This window comes from Salvelinus namaycush, unplaced genomic scaffold (assembly GCF_016432855.1).
Source record: "Salvelinus namaycush isolate Seneca unplaced genomic scaffold, SaNama_1.0 Scaffold216, whole genome shotgun sequence".
NCBI lineage: Eukaryota > Metazoa > Chordata > Actinopteri > Salmoniformes > Salmonidae > Salvelinus > Salvelinus namaycush.
In genome coordinates, this window is record NW_024058964.1 from 183,678 (window position 1) to 203,497 (window position 19,820).

General features: G+C 41.8%; 1 protein-coding gene across 1 annotated transcript in view; it reads left to right on the forward strand.

Annotated features, from left to right (window-relative positions):
- unc5a (unc-5 netrin receptor A) overlaps positions 1 to 19,820 on the forward strand; it is a gene marked incomplete at its 3' end in the record, with an annotated part of 180,109 nt that overhangs the window by 69,785 nt on the left and 90,504 nt on the right. The window contains exon 7 of the mRNA XM_038984141.1: positions 17,766 to 17,934. Within this exon, the coding sequence (XP_038840069.1) occupies positions 17,766 to 17,934 (169 nt within the window). The remainder of the gene's footprint in view (positions 1 to 17,765; positions 17,935 to 19,820) is intronic.

The window sequence follows — 19,820 nt, forward strand, 5'->3', positions numbered from 1 at the left end:
GTTCACCTGCTGTGTGACTAACTGACTGTTCCCTGCTGTGTGACTAACTGGCTGTTCCCCTGCTGTGTGACTAACTGGCTGGTCACCTGCTGTGTGACTAACTGGCTGTTCACTTGCTGTGTGACTAACTGGCTGGTCCCCTGCTGTGTGACTAACTGGCTGTTCCCCTGCTGTGTGACTAACTGGTTGTTTCCCTGCTGTGTGACTAACTGGCTGGTCCCCTGCTGTGTGACTAACTGACTGTTCCCCTGCTGTGTGACTAACTGACTGTTCCCCTGCTGTGTGACTAACTGACTGTTCCCCTGCTGTGTGACTAACTGGCTGTTCCCCTGCTGTGTGACTAACTGGCTGTTCCCCTGCTGTGTGACTAACTGACTGTTCCCCTGCTGTGTGACTAACTGACTGTTCCCCTGCTGTGTGACTAACTGGCTGTTCCCCTGCTGTGTGACTAACTGGCTGTTCCCCTGCTGTGTGACTAACTGGCTGTTCCCCTGCTGTGTGACTAACTGGCTGGTCCAATGCTGTGTGACTAACTGGCTGTTCCCCTGCTGTGTGACTAACTGACTGTTCCCCTGCTGTGTGACTAACTGGCTGTTCCCCTGCTGTGTGACTAACTGACTGTTCCCCTGCTGTGTGATTAACTGGTTGTTCCCCTGCTGTGTGACTAACTGACTGTTCCCCTGCTGTGTGACTAAATGGCTGATCCCCTGCTGTGTGACTAACTGGCTGGTCCCCTGCTGTGTGACTAACTGGCTGGTCCCCTGCTGTGTGACTAACTGGCTGGTCCCCTGCTGTGTGACTAAAAATGGCTGTTCACCTACTGTGTGACTAAATGGCTGTTCCCCTGCTGTGTGACTAACTGACTGGTCCCATGCTGTGTGACTAACTGGTTTTTCACCTGCTGTGTGACTAACTGACTATTCCCCTGCTGTGTAACTAACTGGATGGTCCCCTGCTGTGTGACTAACTGGCTGGTCCCCTGCTGTGTGACTAAATGGCTGGTCCCCTGCTGTGTGACTAACTGGCTGGTCCCCTGCTGTGTGACTAAATGGCTGTTCCCCTGCTGTGTGACTAAATGGCTGTTCCCCTGCTGTGTGACTAACTGGCTGGTCCCATGCTGTGTGACTAACTGGTTTTTCACCTGCTGTGTGACTAACTGACTATTCCCCTGCTGTGTGACTAACTGGATGGTCCCCTGCTGTGTGACTAACTGGCTGGTCCCCTGCTGTGTGACTAAATGGCTGGTCCCCTGCTGTGTGACTAACTGGCTGGTCCCCTGCTGTGTGACTAAATGGCTGTTCCCCTGCTGTGTGACTAAATGGCTGTTCCCCTGCTGTGTGACTAACTGGATGGTCCCCTGCTGTGTGACTAACTGGCTGGTCCCCTGCTGTGTGACTAACTGACTATTCCCCTGCTGTGTGACTAACTGGATGGTCCCCTGCTGTGTGACTAACTGGCTGGTCCCCTGCTGTGTGACTAACTGGCTGGTCCCCTGCTGTGTGACTAACTGGCTGGTCCCCTGCTGTGTGACTAACTGGATGGTCCCCTGCTGTGTGACTAACTGGATGGTCCCCTGCTGTGTGACTAACTGGCTGGTCCCCTGCTGTGTGACTAACTGGCTGGTCCCCTGCTGTGTGACTAACTGGCTGGTCCCTTGCTGTGTGACTAACTGACTGGTCCCCTGCTGTGTGACTAAATGGCTGGTCCCCTGCTGTGTGACTAACTGACTGGTCCCCTGCTGTGTGACTAAATGGCTGGTCCCCTGCTGTGTGACTAAATGGCTGGTCCCCTGCTGTGTGTGTGTCTCCACATTTAAGGGTTGTTCTTATGCATGACGCATCGCGGAGTGCCATATACTGTACCACAAACCCCAGAGGTGCCTTATTGCTATTATAAACTGGTTACTAATGTAATTAGACCAGAATAGAAAGAGGAGTGGGAGGCCCCGGTGCACAACTGAGCAAGAGGACAAGTGCATTAGAGTGTCTAGCTTGAGAAACAGACGCCTCACAAGTCCTCAACTGGCAGCTTCATTAAATAGTACCCGCAAAACACCAGTATCAACGTCAACAGTGAAGAGGCGACTCCGGGATGCTGGCCTTCTAGGCAGAGTTGCATAGAAAAAGCCATATTTTGCGGGTACTTTTTAAGGAAGCTGAGAGTTTCTCAAACTAGACACTCTAATATACTTGTCGTCTTGCTCAGTTGTGCACCGGGGCCTCCCACTCCTCTTTCTATTCTGGTTAGTGCCAGTTTGTGCTATTCTGTGAAGGGAGTAGTATACAGCGTTGTACGAGATCTTCATTTTCTTGGCAGTTTCTCGAAAGGAATAGCCTTAATTTTTCAGAACAAGAATAGACTGACGAGTTTCAAAAGAAAGGTCTTTGTTTCTGGCCATTTTAAGCCTGTATTCGAACCCACAAATGCTGACGCTCCAGATACTCAACTAGTCTAAAGAAGGCCAGTTTTATTGCTTCTTTAATCAGGACAACAGTTTTCAGCTGTGCTAACATAATTGCAAAAGGGTTTTCTAATGATCAATTAGCCTTTAAATATGATAAACTAGAATTAGCTAAGACAACGTGCCATTGGAACACAGGAGTGATGGTAACTGATAATGGGCCTCTGTACGCCTATGTAGATATTCCATAAAAAATCTGCCGTTTCTAGCTACAATAGTCATTTACAAACATTAACAGTGTCTACACAATATTTTTTATATGTTTATGCTATTTTAATGGATTATTATTTTTTTTTCAAAAACAAGGACATTTCTAAGTGACCCCAAACTTTTGAACGGTAGTGTATTTAAAAAAATAATAATGGTGTCCACCACTGTGATCAAATACGCAACCTTCTGATCCAGAGGTATTATTATATACACCCATCTGCTAACCCGTCCACAATGCCCAGGCTGGTCATAGCGCTCACCGTTTCCCCTAGTGACCGGTTGTGACGTCATCTCCTGACATCCTCAGGACATGGATCGACGTCCATCAGTCACTCTTCTGCCTGTTTGTTATTCCATAAGGAGCAGCTAAATGACATTACGACTAGTATTAACCAATAAGGCTGAGGGGATGTGGTATATGGCCAATATACCATGACTAAGGGCTGTTCTTATGCACCCAGGTTATAATGTCTGATATACCACGGCTGTCAGCCGGTAAATTAATAACAGGGCATGCTTTATACAAGTACTGCTCTCTTTAAGTGAAATTAATTGTTGGGAAGCAGCTGTTTACTCAACGGGGTAAATTATTGCTCCTGGGTTCAGAATAACAAACAAAACACACACATACACACACACACACACACACACAGGAGAACATAGCTATTCAGTAGTAAATTAGTATTCAGTAGTTTATTACCATAGAGTAAGACTGTAGTGTATTACCATAGAGTACGACTGTAGTGTATTACCATAGAGTAAGACTGTAGTTTACCACCATAGCATAAGACTGTAGTTTACCACCATAGAGTAAGACTGTAGTTTATCACCATAGAGTAAGACTGTAGTCTATCACCATAGCATAAGACTGTAGTTTATCACCATAGAGTAAGACTGTAGTTTAATACTGTAGAGTAAGACTGTGGTTTATTCTCAGTAGATTATTACCATAGAGTATGACTGTCATGTATCACCATAGACTAAGACTGTAGTGTATCACCATAGAGTAAGACTAGTTTATCACCATAGCGTAAGACTGTAGTTTACCACCATAGAGTAAGACTGTAGTTTATCACCATAGCATAAGACTGTAGTTCATCACCATAGCGTGAGACTGTATTTTATCACCATAGAGTAAGACTGTAGTTTATCACCATAGAATAAGACTGTAGTTTATCACCATAGAGTAAGACTGTAGTTTATTACCGTAGAGTAAGACTGTAGTTTATCACCATAGAGTAAGACTGTAGTTTATCACCATAGCATAAGACTGTAGTTTATCACCATAGCATAAGACTGTAGTTTATCACCATAGAGTAAGACTGTAGTTTATCACCATAGAGTAAGACTGTAGTTTATTACCATAGAGTAAGACTGTAGTTTATAACCGTAGAGTAAGACTGTAGTATATTCTCAGTAGTTTATTACCATAGAGTAAGACTGTAGTTTATCACCATAGAGTAAGACTGTAGTTTATTACCATAGAGTAAGACTGTAGTTTATAACCGTAGAGTAAGACTGTAGTATATTCTCAGTAGTTTATTACCATAGAGTAAGACTGTAGTTTATCACCATAGAGTAAGACTGTAGTTTACCACCATAGAGTAAGACTGTAGTTTATCACCATAGAATAAGACTGTAGTTTACCACCATAGAGTAAGACTGTAGTTTATCACCATAGAGTAAGACTGTAGTTTAATACTGTAGAGTAAGACTGTGGTTTATTCTCAGTAGATTATTACCATAGAGTATGACTGTCATGTATCACCATAGACTAAGAATGTAGTGTAATACCATAGAGTAAGACTGTAGTTTATTTTCAGTAGTGTATCACCATAGAGTAAGACTAGTTTATCACCATAGCGTAAGACTGTAGTTTACCACCATAGAGTAAGACTGTAGTTTATCACCATAGCGTAAGACTGTAGTTTATCACCATAGCATAAGACTGTAGTTTATCACCATAGCGTAAGACTGTAGTTTATCACCATAGAGTAAGACTGTAGTTTATCACCATAGAGTAAGACTGTAGTTTATCACCATAGAGTAAGACTGTAGTTTATTACCATAGAGTAAGACTGTAATCTATTCTCAGTAGTTTATTACCATAGAGTAAGACTGTAGTTTACCACCATAGAGTAAGACTGTAGTTTATCACTATAGAGTAAGACTGTAGTTTATCACCATAGAGTAAGACTGTAGTTTATCACCATAGAGTAAGACTGTAGTTTATCACCATAGAGTAAGACTGTAGTTTATCACCATAGAGTAAGACTGTAGTTTATCACCATAGAGTAAGACTGTAGTTTACCACCATAGAGTAAGACTGTAGTTTATCACCATAGAGTAAGACTGTAGTTTATCACCATAGCATAAGACTGTAGTTTATCACCATAGAGTAAGACTGTAGTTTATCACCATAGAGTAAGACTGTAGTTTATTACCGTAGAGTAAGACTGTATTCTATTCTCAGTAGTTTATTACCATAGAGTAAGACTGTAGTTTACCACCATAGAGTAAGACTGTAGTTTACCACCATAGAGTAAGACTGTAGTTTATCACCATAGAGTAAGACTGTAGTTTAATACTGTAGAGTAAGACTGTGGTTTATTCTCAGTAGATTATTACCATAGAGCAGGGGTGTCAAAGTCAAATGGACGGAGGGCCAAATAAAAAATTTAGCTACAAGCCGAGGGCCGGACTGTTCGAATGTTCATTGAAAATTTTTTAAATGACGCATATAGTCTAGTGAACCTAATTGAACCTACTGAAAACCTAACAAATATATTCCAATATGATCAGATAAATAAAGCAATATTTTCTTATGGCTCTGTCAGTAATCTTTAATTTTCAACAGACACAAAAGACAAATTTCCTTTATATAAAAATCCCCATAACATGAACATTAAATGAAAGAAACCGGTATTCAAGGCACCATCAGTAGCCTATATTTTCTATTTTAGCAAAAGTGGGCTAAATTTACTTCAAAGAAAAAAACAATAATAGCAATTTTCTATCATCCACTCAACTGAAATATTTTTAAAATATAATTGGATTGAAATACAATAAAATAAAGTGCAAAAATCTAGCCTTTTGTAGCCTTTGTTCCATGTCCATATTCTTGTTTTTGTCCGCGTGTTTCGTTTCATAATGTCGTCTCAGATTATACTCTTTCAGTACCGCCACACTTTCTCCACACAGAAGACACACAGGTTTTCCAGCTACCTCCGTGAACATATACTCCGACTCCCACCTTGTTTGAAACCCCCGGTTCTCAGTGTCCACCTTCCGTTTTGCCATTTTTGATGGGTATCTGAAAGTAAATTTTACTGTGATGCTGACGACTGCTGTGCCAATAAATATTGAAATGAAGCAGCCTACTGCTCGGTGCGTCACCGTTGCATTGTGGGAAATGTAGTATTGGTGCGTGTAAAAGATCTGCGGGCTGCCGGCTTGCTGCGGTCTGCGGGCCGGTTCTAATAATAAATCAAGATCATCCCAGGGGCCGTAAAAAACCTTCTCGCGGGCCGGATGTGGCCCGCGGGCCTTGACTCTGACATATGTGCCATAGAGTATGACTGTCATGTATCACCATAGACTAAGAATGTAGTGTATTACCATAGAGTAAGACTGTAGTTTATTCTCAGTAGTGTATTACCATAGAGTAAGACTGTAGTTTATTCTCAGTAGTGTATCACCATAGAGTAAGACTGTAGTTTACCACCATAGAGTAAGACTGTAGTTTATTACCGTAGAGTGAAACTGTAGTGTATTACCATAGAGTAAGACTGTAGTTTATCACCATAGAGTAAGACTAGTTTATCACCATAGCGTAAGACTGTAGTTTACCACCATAGAGTAAGACTGTAGTTTATCACCATAGAGTAAGACTGTAGTTTATCACCATAGAGTAAGACTGTAGTTTACCACCATAGAGTAAGACTAGTTTATCACCATAGAGTAAGACTGTAGTTTACCACCATAGAGTAAGACTAGTTTATCACCATAGAGTAAGACTGTAGTTTATCACCATAGAGTAAGACTAGTTTATCACCATAGCGTAAGACTGTAGTTTACCACCATAGAGTAAGACTGTAGTTTATCACCATAGAGTAAGACTGTAGTTTATCACCATAGAGTAAGACTGTAGTTTACCACCATAGAATAAGACTGTAGTTTACCACCATAGAGTAAGACTGTAGTTTATCACCATAGAGCAAGACTGTAGTTTATCACCATAGCATAAGACTGTAGTTCATCACCATAGCATAAGACTGTAGTTTATCACCATAGCATAAGACTGTAGTTTATCACCATAGCGTAAGACTGTAGTTTATCACCATAGCATAAGACTGTAGTTTATCACCATAGCGTAAGACTGTAGTTTATCACCATAGAGTAAGACTGTAGTTTATCACCATAGAGTAAGACTGTAGTTTATTACCGTAGAGTAAGACTGTAGTCTATTCTCAGTAGTTTATTACCATAGAGTAAGACTGTAGTTTACCACCATAGAGTAAGACTGTAGTTTATCACCATAGAGTAAGACTGTAGTTTATCACCATAGCATAAGACTGTAGTTTATCACCATAGCATAAGACTGTAGTTTATCACCATAGAGTAAGACTGTAGTGTATCACCATAGAGTAAGACTGTAGTTTATTACCGTAGAGTAAGACTGTAGTTTATCACCATAGAGTAAGACTAGTTTATCACCATAGCGTAAGACTGTAGTTTACCACCATAGAGTAAGACTGTAGTTTATTACCGTAGAGTGAAACTGTAGTGTATTACCATAGAGTAAGACTGTAGTTTATCACCATAGAGTAAGACTAGTTTATCACCATAGCGTAAGACTGTAGTTTACCACCATAGAGTAAGACTGTAGTTTATCACCATAGATTAAGACTGTAGTTTATCACCATAGAGTAAGACTGTAGTTTACCACCATAGAGTAAGACTAGTTTATCACCATAGAGTAAGACTGTAGTTTACCACCATAGAGTAAGACTAGTTTATCACCATAGAGTAAGACTGTAGTTTATCACCATAGAGTAAGACTAGTTTATCACCATAGCGTAAGACTGTAGTTTACCACCATAGAGTAAGACTGTAGTTTATCACCATAGAGTAAGACTGTAGATTATCACCATAGAGTAAGACTGTAGTTTACCACCATAGAATAAGACTGTAGTTTACCACCATAGAGTAAGACTGTAGTTTATCACCATAGAGCAAGACTGTAGTTTATCACCATAGCATAAGACTGTAGTTCATCACCATAGCATAAGACTGTAGTTTATCACCATAGCATAAGACTGTAGTTTATCACCATAGCGTAAGACTGTAGTTTATCACCATAGCATAAGACTGTAGTTTATCACCATAGCGTAAGACTGTAGTTTATCACCATAGAGTAAGACTGTAGTTTATCACCATAGAGTAAGACTGTAGTTTATTACCGTAGAGTAAGACTGTAGTCTATTCTCAGTAGTTTATTACCATAGAGTAAGACTGTAGTTTACCACCATAGAGTAAGACTGTAGTTTATCACCATAGAGTAAGACTGTAGTTTATCACCATAGCATAAGACTGTAGTTTATCACCATAGCATAAGACTGTAGTTTATCACCATAGAGTAAGACTGTAGTGTATCACCATAGAGTAAGACTGTAGTTTATTACCGTAGAGTAAGACTGTAGTCTATTCTCAGTAGTTTATTACCATAGAGTAAGACTGTAGTTTATCACCATAGAGTAAGACTGTAGTTTACCACCATAGAGTAAGACTGTAGTTTATCACCATAGAGTAAGACTGTAGTTTAATACTGTAGAGTAAGACTGTGGTTTATTCTCAGTAGATTATTACCATAGAGTATGACTGTCATGTATCACCATAGACTAAGACTGTAGTGTATTACCATAGAGTAAGACTGTAGTTTATTTTCAGTAGTGTATCACCATAGAGTAAGACTGTAGTTTATCACCATAGAGTAAGACTAGTTTATCCCCATAGCGTAAGACTGTAGTTTACCACCATAGAGTAAGACTGTAGTTTATCACCATAGCGTAAGACTGTAGTTTATCACCATAGCATAAGACTGTAGTTTATCACCATAGCGTAAGACTGTAGTTTATCACCATAGAGTAAGACTGTAGTTTATCACCATAGAGTAAGACTGTAGTTTACCACCATAGAGTAAGACTGTAGTTTATTACCGTAGAGTAAGACTGTAGTCTATCACCATAGAGTAAGACTGTAGTTTATTACCGTAGAGTAAGACTGTAGTCTATTCTCAGTAGTTTATTATCATAGAGTAAGACTGTAGTTTACCACCATAGAGTAAGACTGTAGTTTATCACCATAGAGTAAGACTGTAGTTTACCACCATAGAGTAAGACTGTAGTTTATCACCATAGAGTAAGACTGTAGTTTATCACCATAGAGTAAGACTGTAGTTTACCACCATAGAGTAAGACTGTAGTTTATCACCATAGAGTAAGACTGTAGTTTATCACCATAGAGTAAGACTGTAGTTTATCACCATAGCATAAGACTGTATTTTATCACCATAGAGTAAGACTGTAGTTTATCACCATAGAGTAAGACTGTAGTTTACCACCATAGAGTAAGACTGTAGTTTACCACCATAGAGTAAGACTGTAGTTTATCACCATAGAGTAAGACTGTAGTTTAATACTGTAGAGTAAGACTGTGGTTTATTCTCAGTAGATTATTACCATAGAGTATGACTGTCATGTATCACCATAGACTAAGACTGTAGTGTATTACCATAGAGGAAGACTGTAGTTTATTCTCAGTAGTGTATTACCATAGAGTAAGACTGTAGTTTATTCTCAGTAGTGTATCACCATAGAATAAGACTGTAGTTTATCACCATAGAGTAAGACTGTAGTTTATTCTCAGTAGATTATTACCATAGACTAAGACTGTAGTGTATTACCATAGAGGAAGACTGTAGTTTATTCTCAGTAGTGTATTACCACAGAGTAAGACTGTAGTTTATTCTCAGTAGTGTATCACCATAGAGTAAGACTGTAGTTTATCACCATAGAGTAAGACTGTAGTTTATTCTCAGTAGTGTATTACCATAGAGTAAGACTGTAGTTTACTCTCAGTAGTGTATCACCATAGAGTAAGACTGTAGTTTACCACCATAGAGTAAGACTGTAGTTTATTACCGTAGAGTATGACTGTAGTTTACCACCATAGAGTAAGACTGTAGTTTATCACCATAGAGCAAGACTGTAGTTTATCACCATAGCATAAGACTGTAGTTCATCACCATAGCATAAGACTGTAGTTTATCACCATAGCATAAGACTGTAGTTTATCACCATAGCGTAAGACTGTAGTTTATCACCATAGCATAAGACTGTAGTTTATCACCATAGCGTAAGACTGTAGTTTATCACCATAGAGTAAGACTGTAGTTTATCACCATAGAGTAAGACTGTAGTTTATTACCGTAGAGTAATGACTGTAGTCTATTCTCAGTAGTTTATTACCATAGAGTAAGACTGTAGTTTACCACCATAGAGTAAGACTGTAGTTTATCACCATAGAGTAAGACTGTAGTTTATCACCATAGCATAAGACTGTAGTTTATCACCATAGCATAAGACTGTAGTTTATCACCATAGAGTAAGACTGTAGTGTATCACCATAGAGTAAGACTGTAGTTTATTACCGTAGAGTAAGACTGTAGTCTATTCTCAGTAGTTTATTACCATAGAGTAAGACTGTAGTTTATCACCATAGAGTAAGACTGTAGTTTACCACCATAGAGTAAGACTGTAGTTTATCACCATAGAGTAAGACTGTAGTTTAATACTGTAGAGTAAGACTGTGGTTTATTCTCAGTAGATTATTACCATAGAGTATGACTGTCATGTATCACCATAGACTAAGACTGTAGTGTATTACCATAGAGTAAGACTGTAGTTTATTTTCAGTAGTGTATCACCATAGAGTAAGACTGTAGTTTATCACCATAGAGTAAGACTAGTTTATCCCCATAGCGTAAGACTGTAGTTTACCACCATAGAGTAAGACTGTAGTTTATCACCATAGCGTAAGACTGTAGTTTATCACCATAGCATAAGACTGTAGTTTATCACCATAGCGTAAGACTGTAGTTTATCACCATAGAGTAAGACTGTAGTTTATCACCATAGAGTAAGACTGTAGTTTATCACCATAGAGTAAGACTGTAGTTTATTACCGTAGAGTAAGACTGTAGTCTATCACCATAGAGTAAGACTGTAGTTTATTACCGTAGAGTAAGACTGTAGTCTATTCTCAGTAGTTTATTATCATAGAGTAAGACTGTAGTTTACCACCATAGAGTAAGACTGTAGTTTATCACCATAGAGTAAGACTGTAGTTTACCACCATAGAGTAAGACTGTAGTTTATCACCATAGAGTAAGACTGTAGTTTATCACCATAGAGTAAGACTGTAGTTTACCACCATAGAGTAAGACTGTAGTTTATCACCATAGAGTAAGACTGTAGTTTATCACCATAGAGTAAGACTGTAGTTTATCACCATAGCATAAGACTGTATTTTATCACCATAGAGTAAGACTGTAGTTTATCACCATAGAGTAAGACTGTAGTTTACCACCATAGAGTAAGACTGTAGTTTACCACCATAGAGTAAGACTGTAGTTTATCACCATAGAGTAAGACTGTAGTTTAATACTGTAGAGTAAGACTGTGGTTTATTCTCAGTAGATTATTACCATAGAGTATGACTGTCATGTATCACCATAGACTAAGACTGTAGTGTATTACCATAGAGGAAGACTGTAGTTTATTCTCAGTAGTGTATTACCATAGAGTAAGACTGTAGTTTATTCTCAGTAGTGTATCACCATAGAATAAGACTGTAGTTTATCACCATAGAGTAAGACTGTAGTTTATTCTCAGTAGATTATTACCATAGACTAAGACTGTAGTGTATTACCATAGAGGAAGACTGTAGTTTATTCTCAGTAGTGTATTACCACAGAGTAAGACTGTAGTTTATTCTCAGTAGTGTATCACCATAGAGTAAGACTGTAGTTTATCACCATAGAGTAAGACTGTAGTTTATTCTCAGTAGTGTATTACCATAGAGTAAGACTGTAGTTTATTCTCAGTAGTGTATCACCATAGAGTAAGACTGTAGTTTACCACCATAGAGTAAGACTGTAGTTTATTACCGTAGAGTATGACTGTAGTTTATTACCGTAGAGTAAAACTGTAGTTTATTACCATATAGTATGACTGTAGTTTATTATTGTAGAGTAAGACTGTAGTTTATTACCATATAGTATGACTGTAGTTTATTACCATAGAGTAAGACTGTAGATTATCACCATAGAGTAAGACTGTAGTTTACCACCATAGAGTAAGACTGTAGTTTATCACCATAGAGTAAGACTGTAGTTTATCACCATAGCATAAGACTGTAGTTTATCACCATAGCATAAGACTGTATTTTATCACCATAGAGTAAGACTGTAGTGTATTACCGTAGAGTAAGACTGTAGTTTATCACCATAGAGTAAGACTGTAGTTTATTAATATAGAGTAAGACTGTAGTGTATTACCGTAGAGTAAGACTGTAGTTTATTACCATAGAGTAAGACTGTAGTGTATTACCGTAGAGTATGACAGCAGCTTATTCTCAGTAGTTTAATTCAAATTAAATCAAAACAAATTGTATTAGCCACATGCACACTGTTAACAGATGTGTATGCAAGTGTAGTGAAATGCTTGTGCTTCTAGTTCCGACAGTCCACAAATTTCTTGTTAACAAACTATACTTTTTGCAAGTCGGTTAGGACAATTTTTCCAAACAATTGTTTACAGACAGATGTTTTCACTTCTAATTCATTGTATCACAATTCCAGTGGGTCAGAAGTTTACATACACTAAGTTGACTGTGCCTTTGAACAGCTTAGAAAATTCCAGAAAATGATGTCATGGCTTTAGAAGCTTCTGATAGGCTAATTGACATAATTTGAGTCAATTGGAGGTGTACCTGTGGATGTATTTCAAGGCCTAACTTCAAACTCAGTGCCTCTTTGCTTGACATCATGGGAAAATCAAAAGAAATCAGCTAAGTATTGTTGATCTCCAAAAGTCTGGTTCATCCTTGGGAGCAATTTCCAAACACCTGAAGGTACCACGTTCATCTGTACAAACAATAGTACGCATATAAACACCATGGGACCACGCAGCCGTCATACCGCTCAGGAAGGAGACGCGTTCTGTCTCCTAGATATTAATGTACTTTGGTGCGAAAAGTGCAAATCAATCCCAGAACAACAGCAAAGGACATTGTGAAGATGCTGGAGGAAATAGGTACAAAAGTATCTATATCCACAGTAAAACGAGTCCTATATCGACATAATCTGAAAGGCCGCTCAGCAAGGAAGATGCCACTGCTTCGAAACCGCCATAAAAAAAGCCAGACTACGGTTTGCAACTGCACATTTGGATAAAGATCAACTGTTTGGCCATAATGACCATCGTTATGTTTTGAGGAAAAAGGGGGATGCTTGCAAGCTGAAGAACATCATCCTAACCGTGAAGCACGGGGGTGGCAGCATCATGTTGTGATGGTGCTTTGCTGCAGGAGGGACTGGTGCACTTCACAAAATAGATGGCATCATGAGGGAGGAAAATTATGTGGATATATTGAAGCAACATCTCAAGACATCAGTCAGGAAGTTAAAGCTTGGTCACAAATGGGTCTTCTAAATGAACATTGACCCCAAACATACTTCCAAAGTTGTGACAAAATGGCTTAAGGACAACAAAGTCAAGGTATTGCGAGCAAGGAGGCCTACAAACCTGACTCAGTTACACCAGCTCTGTCAGGAGGAATGGGACAAAATTCACACAACTTATTGTGGGAAGCTTGTGGAAGGCTACCCAAAACGTTTGAGCCAAGTTAAACCATTTAAAGGCAACGCTACCAAATACGAATTCAGTGTATGTAAACTTCTGACCCACTGGGAATGTGATGAAAGAAATAAAAGCTGAAATAAATAATTCTCTCTACTATTATTCTGACATTTCACATTCTTAAAATAAAGTGGTGATCCTAACTGGCCTAAAACAAGGCATTTTTACTTGGATTAAATGTCAGGAATTGTGAAAAACTGAGTTTAAATGTATTTGGCTGAGGTGTATGTAAACTTCTGACTTCAACTGTATATATACATATATGGATGGTGCAATAGATGGTATAAAACACAGTACAAATCAAATCAAATCAAAATATACATATGATATGATTAATGTAAGATATGTAAACATTATTAAAGTGGCATTATTTAAAGTGGCATTGTTTAAAGTGACTAGTGATCCATTTATTAAAGTGGCCAGTGACTGGGTCTCAATGTAGGCAGCAGCCTCTCTGAGTTAGTAATGGCTGTTTAGCAGTCTGATCGCCTTGAGATAGAAGCTGTTTTTCAGTCTCTCGGTCCCAGCTTTGATGCACCTGTACTGACCTCGCCTTCTGGATGGTAGCGGGGTGAACAGGCAGTGGCTCGGGTGGTTATTGTCCTTGATGATCTGTTTGGCCTTCCTGTGACATCGGGTGCTGTAGGTGTCATGGAGGGCAGGTAGTTTTCCCCCGGTGATGCGTTGTGCAGACCTCACTACCCTCTGGAGAGCCTTGCGGTTGAAGGCGGTGCAGTTGCCGTACCAGGCGGTGATACAGCCCGACAGGATGCTCTCGATTGTGCATCTTGTAACGGTGTTCCTCTTCATACGAAGAGGAGGAGTAGTGATTCGACCAACATGCAGCGGGTTGTGAATACATAATGATACTTTATTAACAAGACGAAACTAAACACACGAAGAACACTTGATAATTTTACAAAACAACAAAACGAAGTAGACAGACCTGAACGAGAGTACTTACATAAAACACGAAGCACGTAGAAACAGGTACAGACTATAACAAACGAACGAACAAACGCTACAGTCCCGTGTGGTGCGCAGACACAGACACGGACGACAATCACCCACAAACAAACAGTGAGAACAACCTACCTTAATATGACTCTCAATCAGAGGAAACGTCAAACACCTGCCTCTAATTGAGAGCCATACCAGGCAACCCAAAACCAACATAGAAACAGAAAACATAGACTGCCCACCCAAAACTCACGCCCTGACCATCAAACACATACAAAACAACAGAAAACAGGTCAGGAACGTGACACATCTTTAAAACTTTGTCAGGGTTTTGGTTGACAAGCCACATTTCTTCAGCCTCCTGAGGTTGAAGAGGCGCTGTTGTGCCTTCTTCACCCCACTGTCTTTGTGGGTGGACCATATCAGTTTGTCTATGATGTGTACGCCGAGGAACTTAAAACGTTCTGCCTTCTCCACTGCGGTCCTGTCGATGTGGATAGGGGGCTGCTCCCTCTGCTGTTTCCTGAAATCCACGATCATCTCCTTTGTTTTGTTGCCGTTGAATGAGAGGTTATTTTCCTGACACCACAGTCCGAGGGCCCTCACCTCCTCTCTGTAGGCTGTCTCGTCGTTGTTGGTAATCAAGCCTACAACTGTTGTGTCGTCTGCAAACTTGATGATTGAGTTGGAGGCGTGAATGGCCACGCAGTTGTGAGTGAACAGGGAGTACAGGAGAGGGCTGAGAACGCACCCTTGTGGGGCCCCAGTGTTGAGGATCAGCAAAATGGAGATGTTGTTTCCCACTTTCACCACCTGGGGGGGCGGCCTGTCAGGAAGTCCAGGAGCCAATTGCACAGGGTGGGGTTGAGACCCAGGGACTCCAGCTTGATGATGAGTTTGTGGGTACTATGGTGTTGAATGATGAGCTGTAGTCAATGAACAGCATTATTACATAGGTATTCCTCTTGTCCTGATGGGATAGGGCAGTGTGCAGTGTGATGGAAAAAAAATTCATCAGTGGACCTATTGGGGCGGTAAGCAAACTGAAGTGGGTCTAGTGTGACCGGTAAGGTGGAGGTGATATGATCCTTGACTAGTCTCTCAAAGCACTTCATGATGACAGAAGTGAGTGCTACCGGGCGGTAGTCATTTAGTTCAGTTATCTTTGCCTTCTTGGGAACAGGAACAATTGTGGCCATCTTGAAGCATGTGGGGACAGGAGACTGGGATAGAGAGCGATTTAATATGTCCGTAAACACACCAGCCAACTGGTCTGCGCATGCTCTGAGGGCGCAGCTAGGGATGTCGTCTGGGCCAGCAGCCTTGCGAGGGTTAACACGTTTAAATGTTTAACTCACGTCGGCCACGGAGAAGGAGAGGGGGGGGGCGCAGTTCTTGTTAGCGGGCCACAACGGTGACACTGTATTATATTCAAAGCGGGCAAAGATGGTGTTTAGTTTGTCTGGAAGCATGACGTCGGTGTCCGTGACGTGGCTGGTTTTCTTTTTGTAGTCCATGATTTCCTGTAGACCCTGACACATACGTCTCGTGTCTGAGCCGTTGAATTGTGAATCCACTTTGTCCCTGTACCGGCATTCCACTTGTTTGATTGCCTTGCGGAGGGAATAACTACACAATTTATATTCTGCCATATTCCCAGACCTCATTTCATGGTTAAATGCGCTGTTTCGCGCTTTCAGTTTTGTGCGAATGCCGCCATCCATCCACGGTTTCTGGTTGGGGTAGATTTTAATAGTCACAGTGGGTACAACATCTCCAATGCACTTTCTTATAAACTCACTCACCGAGTCAGCATATTGGTCGATGTTGTTCTCTGAGGCTGACGGGAACATATCCCAGTTCATATGATCAAAACAATCTTGAAGTGTGGATTCCGATTGGTCAGACAAGCATTGAATGGTTCTAGTCACTGGTACATCCTGTTTGAGTTTCTGCCCATAAGACGGTAGGAGCGAGATTGCGTCGTGGTCGGATTTGCCAAAGGGAGGGCGCAGGAGGGCTTTGTATGCATCCGGGAAGTTAGAGTAGCAGTGATCGAGTATATTAACCCCGCGAGTACTACAATCAATATGCTGATAGAATTTAAATAGCCTTGTTCTCAGGTTAGCTTTGTTATAATCCCCAGCTACAATAAATGCAGCCTCAGAATATACAGTTTCCAGTTTACATAGAGTCCAGTGAAGTTCCTTGAGGGCCGTCGTGGTGTCTGCTTGAGGGGGAATGTACACAGCTGTTTACGATAATTGGCATTTGATTGTAAGGAATTCTAGGTCGGGTGAGCAGAAGGACTTGAGTTCCTGTATGTTGTTATGGTTACACCATGAGTCGTTAATCATGAAGCATACACCCCCGCCCTTCCTCTTCCACAGAGAGGTGTTTATCTTTGTTGGCGCGATGCAGGGAGAAGCCCTGTGGCTGAACCAATTCCGACAACATATCCCGAGAGAGCCATGTTTCCGTGAAATAGAGGATGTTACAATCTCTGATGTCTCTCTGGAACGCAACCCTTGCTTGAATTTCGTCTACCTTGTTGTCAAGAGACTGGACATTGGCGAGTAGTATACTGGGGAACGGTGTGCAATGTGCCCGTCTACGGACCAGGAGGCCGTTTATTACCATAGAGTATGACTGCAGCTTATTCTTCACACTGCATGGCCTTGTTAACAAGGATCATTGCAGCTCACAGCACCAGTACCAGTTAGCCAGCTCCACTGATGTAAAGGGTTGTACCACTAGCTAGCTACTGCAGATTATCTAGATATATGATGGTAAAGTAGACTCGCATCAGATCATTAGTGACTGTAAACAACTCATGAATAAAGCCTTGTTGTCTTTCCTCCTCCACCTTTCTCCCTTAACTCTCTCTCCCACCCCAACATCTCTCCCCCAACCCTTATACACCCCCTCTGGCCTCTGCCCTCACTTAATCCTTCTACACCCCCTCTGCCCTCCCACCCTACCCTCATCTAACCCTTCCCTACTACCCTCTACCACCCTCTCCTACCATCTCCCCTCTGCCCTGTACCCTCTACCACCCTCTCCTCCCGTCTCCCCTCTGCCCCTACCCTCACCTACGCCCTCCTACCCTCTGCCTGCTTCCCATAACCCCTTCTCTCTCTCCACCCATGCAGGTTACCCCTGGCGGGCTGCCAGACCCTGCTGAGTCCCATAGTGAGCTGTGGTCCCCCGGGGGTGGTTCTGACGCGGCCCACAATTCTCAGCATGGACCATTGTTCTGACGCCTGTCCTGAGAACTGGGCCATCAGGCTGAAGAAACAGAACTACGAAGGTGTCTGGGAGGTGAGAACACACACACACACACACACACACACACACACACACACACACACACACACACACACACACACACACACACACACACACACGTATTCACACGTGAGAGGAACAGCATTATAGCTAGATTAATTTATTTTTTAGAGCCCTTTTTTTTGTTGTTGCAGGTTTTTGTTCCAGCCCAACTAACACAGCTGATTTAACTAACTAATTGAGCACACCCAGAGGCTATAGGACCAGTGCTACTGTACTGGTGTTGAGGAAATAGAACAATCACAGGGAGCCGGGGTAGAGGGTAGAGGATGGTTTGGCCGGGGGGGGGGGGGGGCCTGGTTAGTACTTGGATGGGAGAACGCCTGGGAATACCAAGTGCTGTAAGCTTTTTTTTTAAATAAAAATATTTAAAAAATATCAATCGTGGCCAGTTATTCTCCAAAAGGAATTCAATTCTTTCTTCAAATGTCTCCATCTGTCACTTAAATTGCAAAAATTGGTACTTCTTAAAGTTCTTAAACCCTGTGTTTCTGACCCCCCCTGACACCAATTACAAAGACCCCTCTATACAGTACTGTCTCTGGGCTACAGAGCAGTTCCCCTCTCTACTCTACCTGTAAGACTACATTAGAAAGCAGTGCAGAGATCCAACCTTCCCTCACCCTTCATATAAATTCTTCAATGTATGTGTGTCGGCTCAGGAATACGGTATGTCAGAGTAGTGAGAGAGAGAGAGAGGAGGACAGAGAAAGAGAAAGAGAGGTAGAGGGAGAGAGAGGGGGGAGGGAGGGAGAGGGAGAGGATGAATGATAGGTCTGTGAGAGGGAGAGAGAGGGGGGAGGGAGGGAGAGGACGAATGATAGGTCTGTGAGAGGGAGAGAGAGGGAGGGAGGTGGGGAGAGAGAGAGGGGGAGAGAGAAAGAGAAAGAGAGGTAGAGCGAGAGGGAGAGGGAGAGAGAGGGGGGGGGGAGCGTGAGAGAGAGGACGAATGAGAGGTCTGTGAGAGCGAGCGAGTGAGTGAGGGAGTGAGTGAGTGAGTGAGTGAGTGAGTGAGTGAGTGAGTGAGTGAGTGAGTGAGTGAGTGAGTGAGTGAGTGAGTGAGTGAGTGAGTGAGTGAGTGAGTGAGTGAGTGAGTGAGTGAGTGAGTGAGTGAGTGAGTGAGTGAGTGAGTGAGTGAGTGAGTGAGTGAGTGAGGGAGGGAGGGAGGGAGGGAGGGAGGGAGGGAGGGAGGGAGGGAGGGAGGGAGGGAGGGAGGGAGTGAGGGAGTGAGTGAGTGAGTGAGTGAGTGAGTGAGTGAGTGAGTGAGTGAGTGAGTGAGTGAGTGAGTGAGTGAGTGAGTGAGTGAGTGAGTGAGGGAGGGAGGGAGGGAGTGAGGGAGGGAGGGAGGGAGGGAGGGAGGGAGGGAGGGAGGGAGGGAGGGAGGGAGGGAGTTTAATAGAATGTGTCTTTTTGAAAATCAAGTATACTTTAAATGCCTGGATGTCGTAGTCATTTAGACTTTGACGACAGCACAGCTGATCGTTAGATATGGGGTATGTACAGCTGATCGTTAGATATGGGGTATGTACAGCTGATCGTTAGATATGGGGTATGTACAGCTGATCGTTAGATATGGGGTATGTACAGCTGATCGTTAGATATGGGGTATGTGCTGCTGATCGTTAGATATGGGGTATGTGCTGCTGATCGTTAGATATGGGGTATGTGCTGCTGATCGTTAGATATGGGGTATGTGCTGCTGATCGTTAGATATGGGGTATGTGCTGCTGATCGTTAGATATGGGGTATGTACAGCTGATCGTTAGATATGGGGTATGTGCTGCTGATCGTTAGATATGGGGTATGTGCTGCTGATCGTTAGATATGGGGTATGTGCTGCTGATCGTTAGATATGGGGT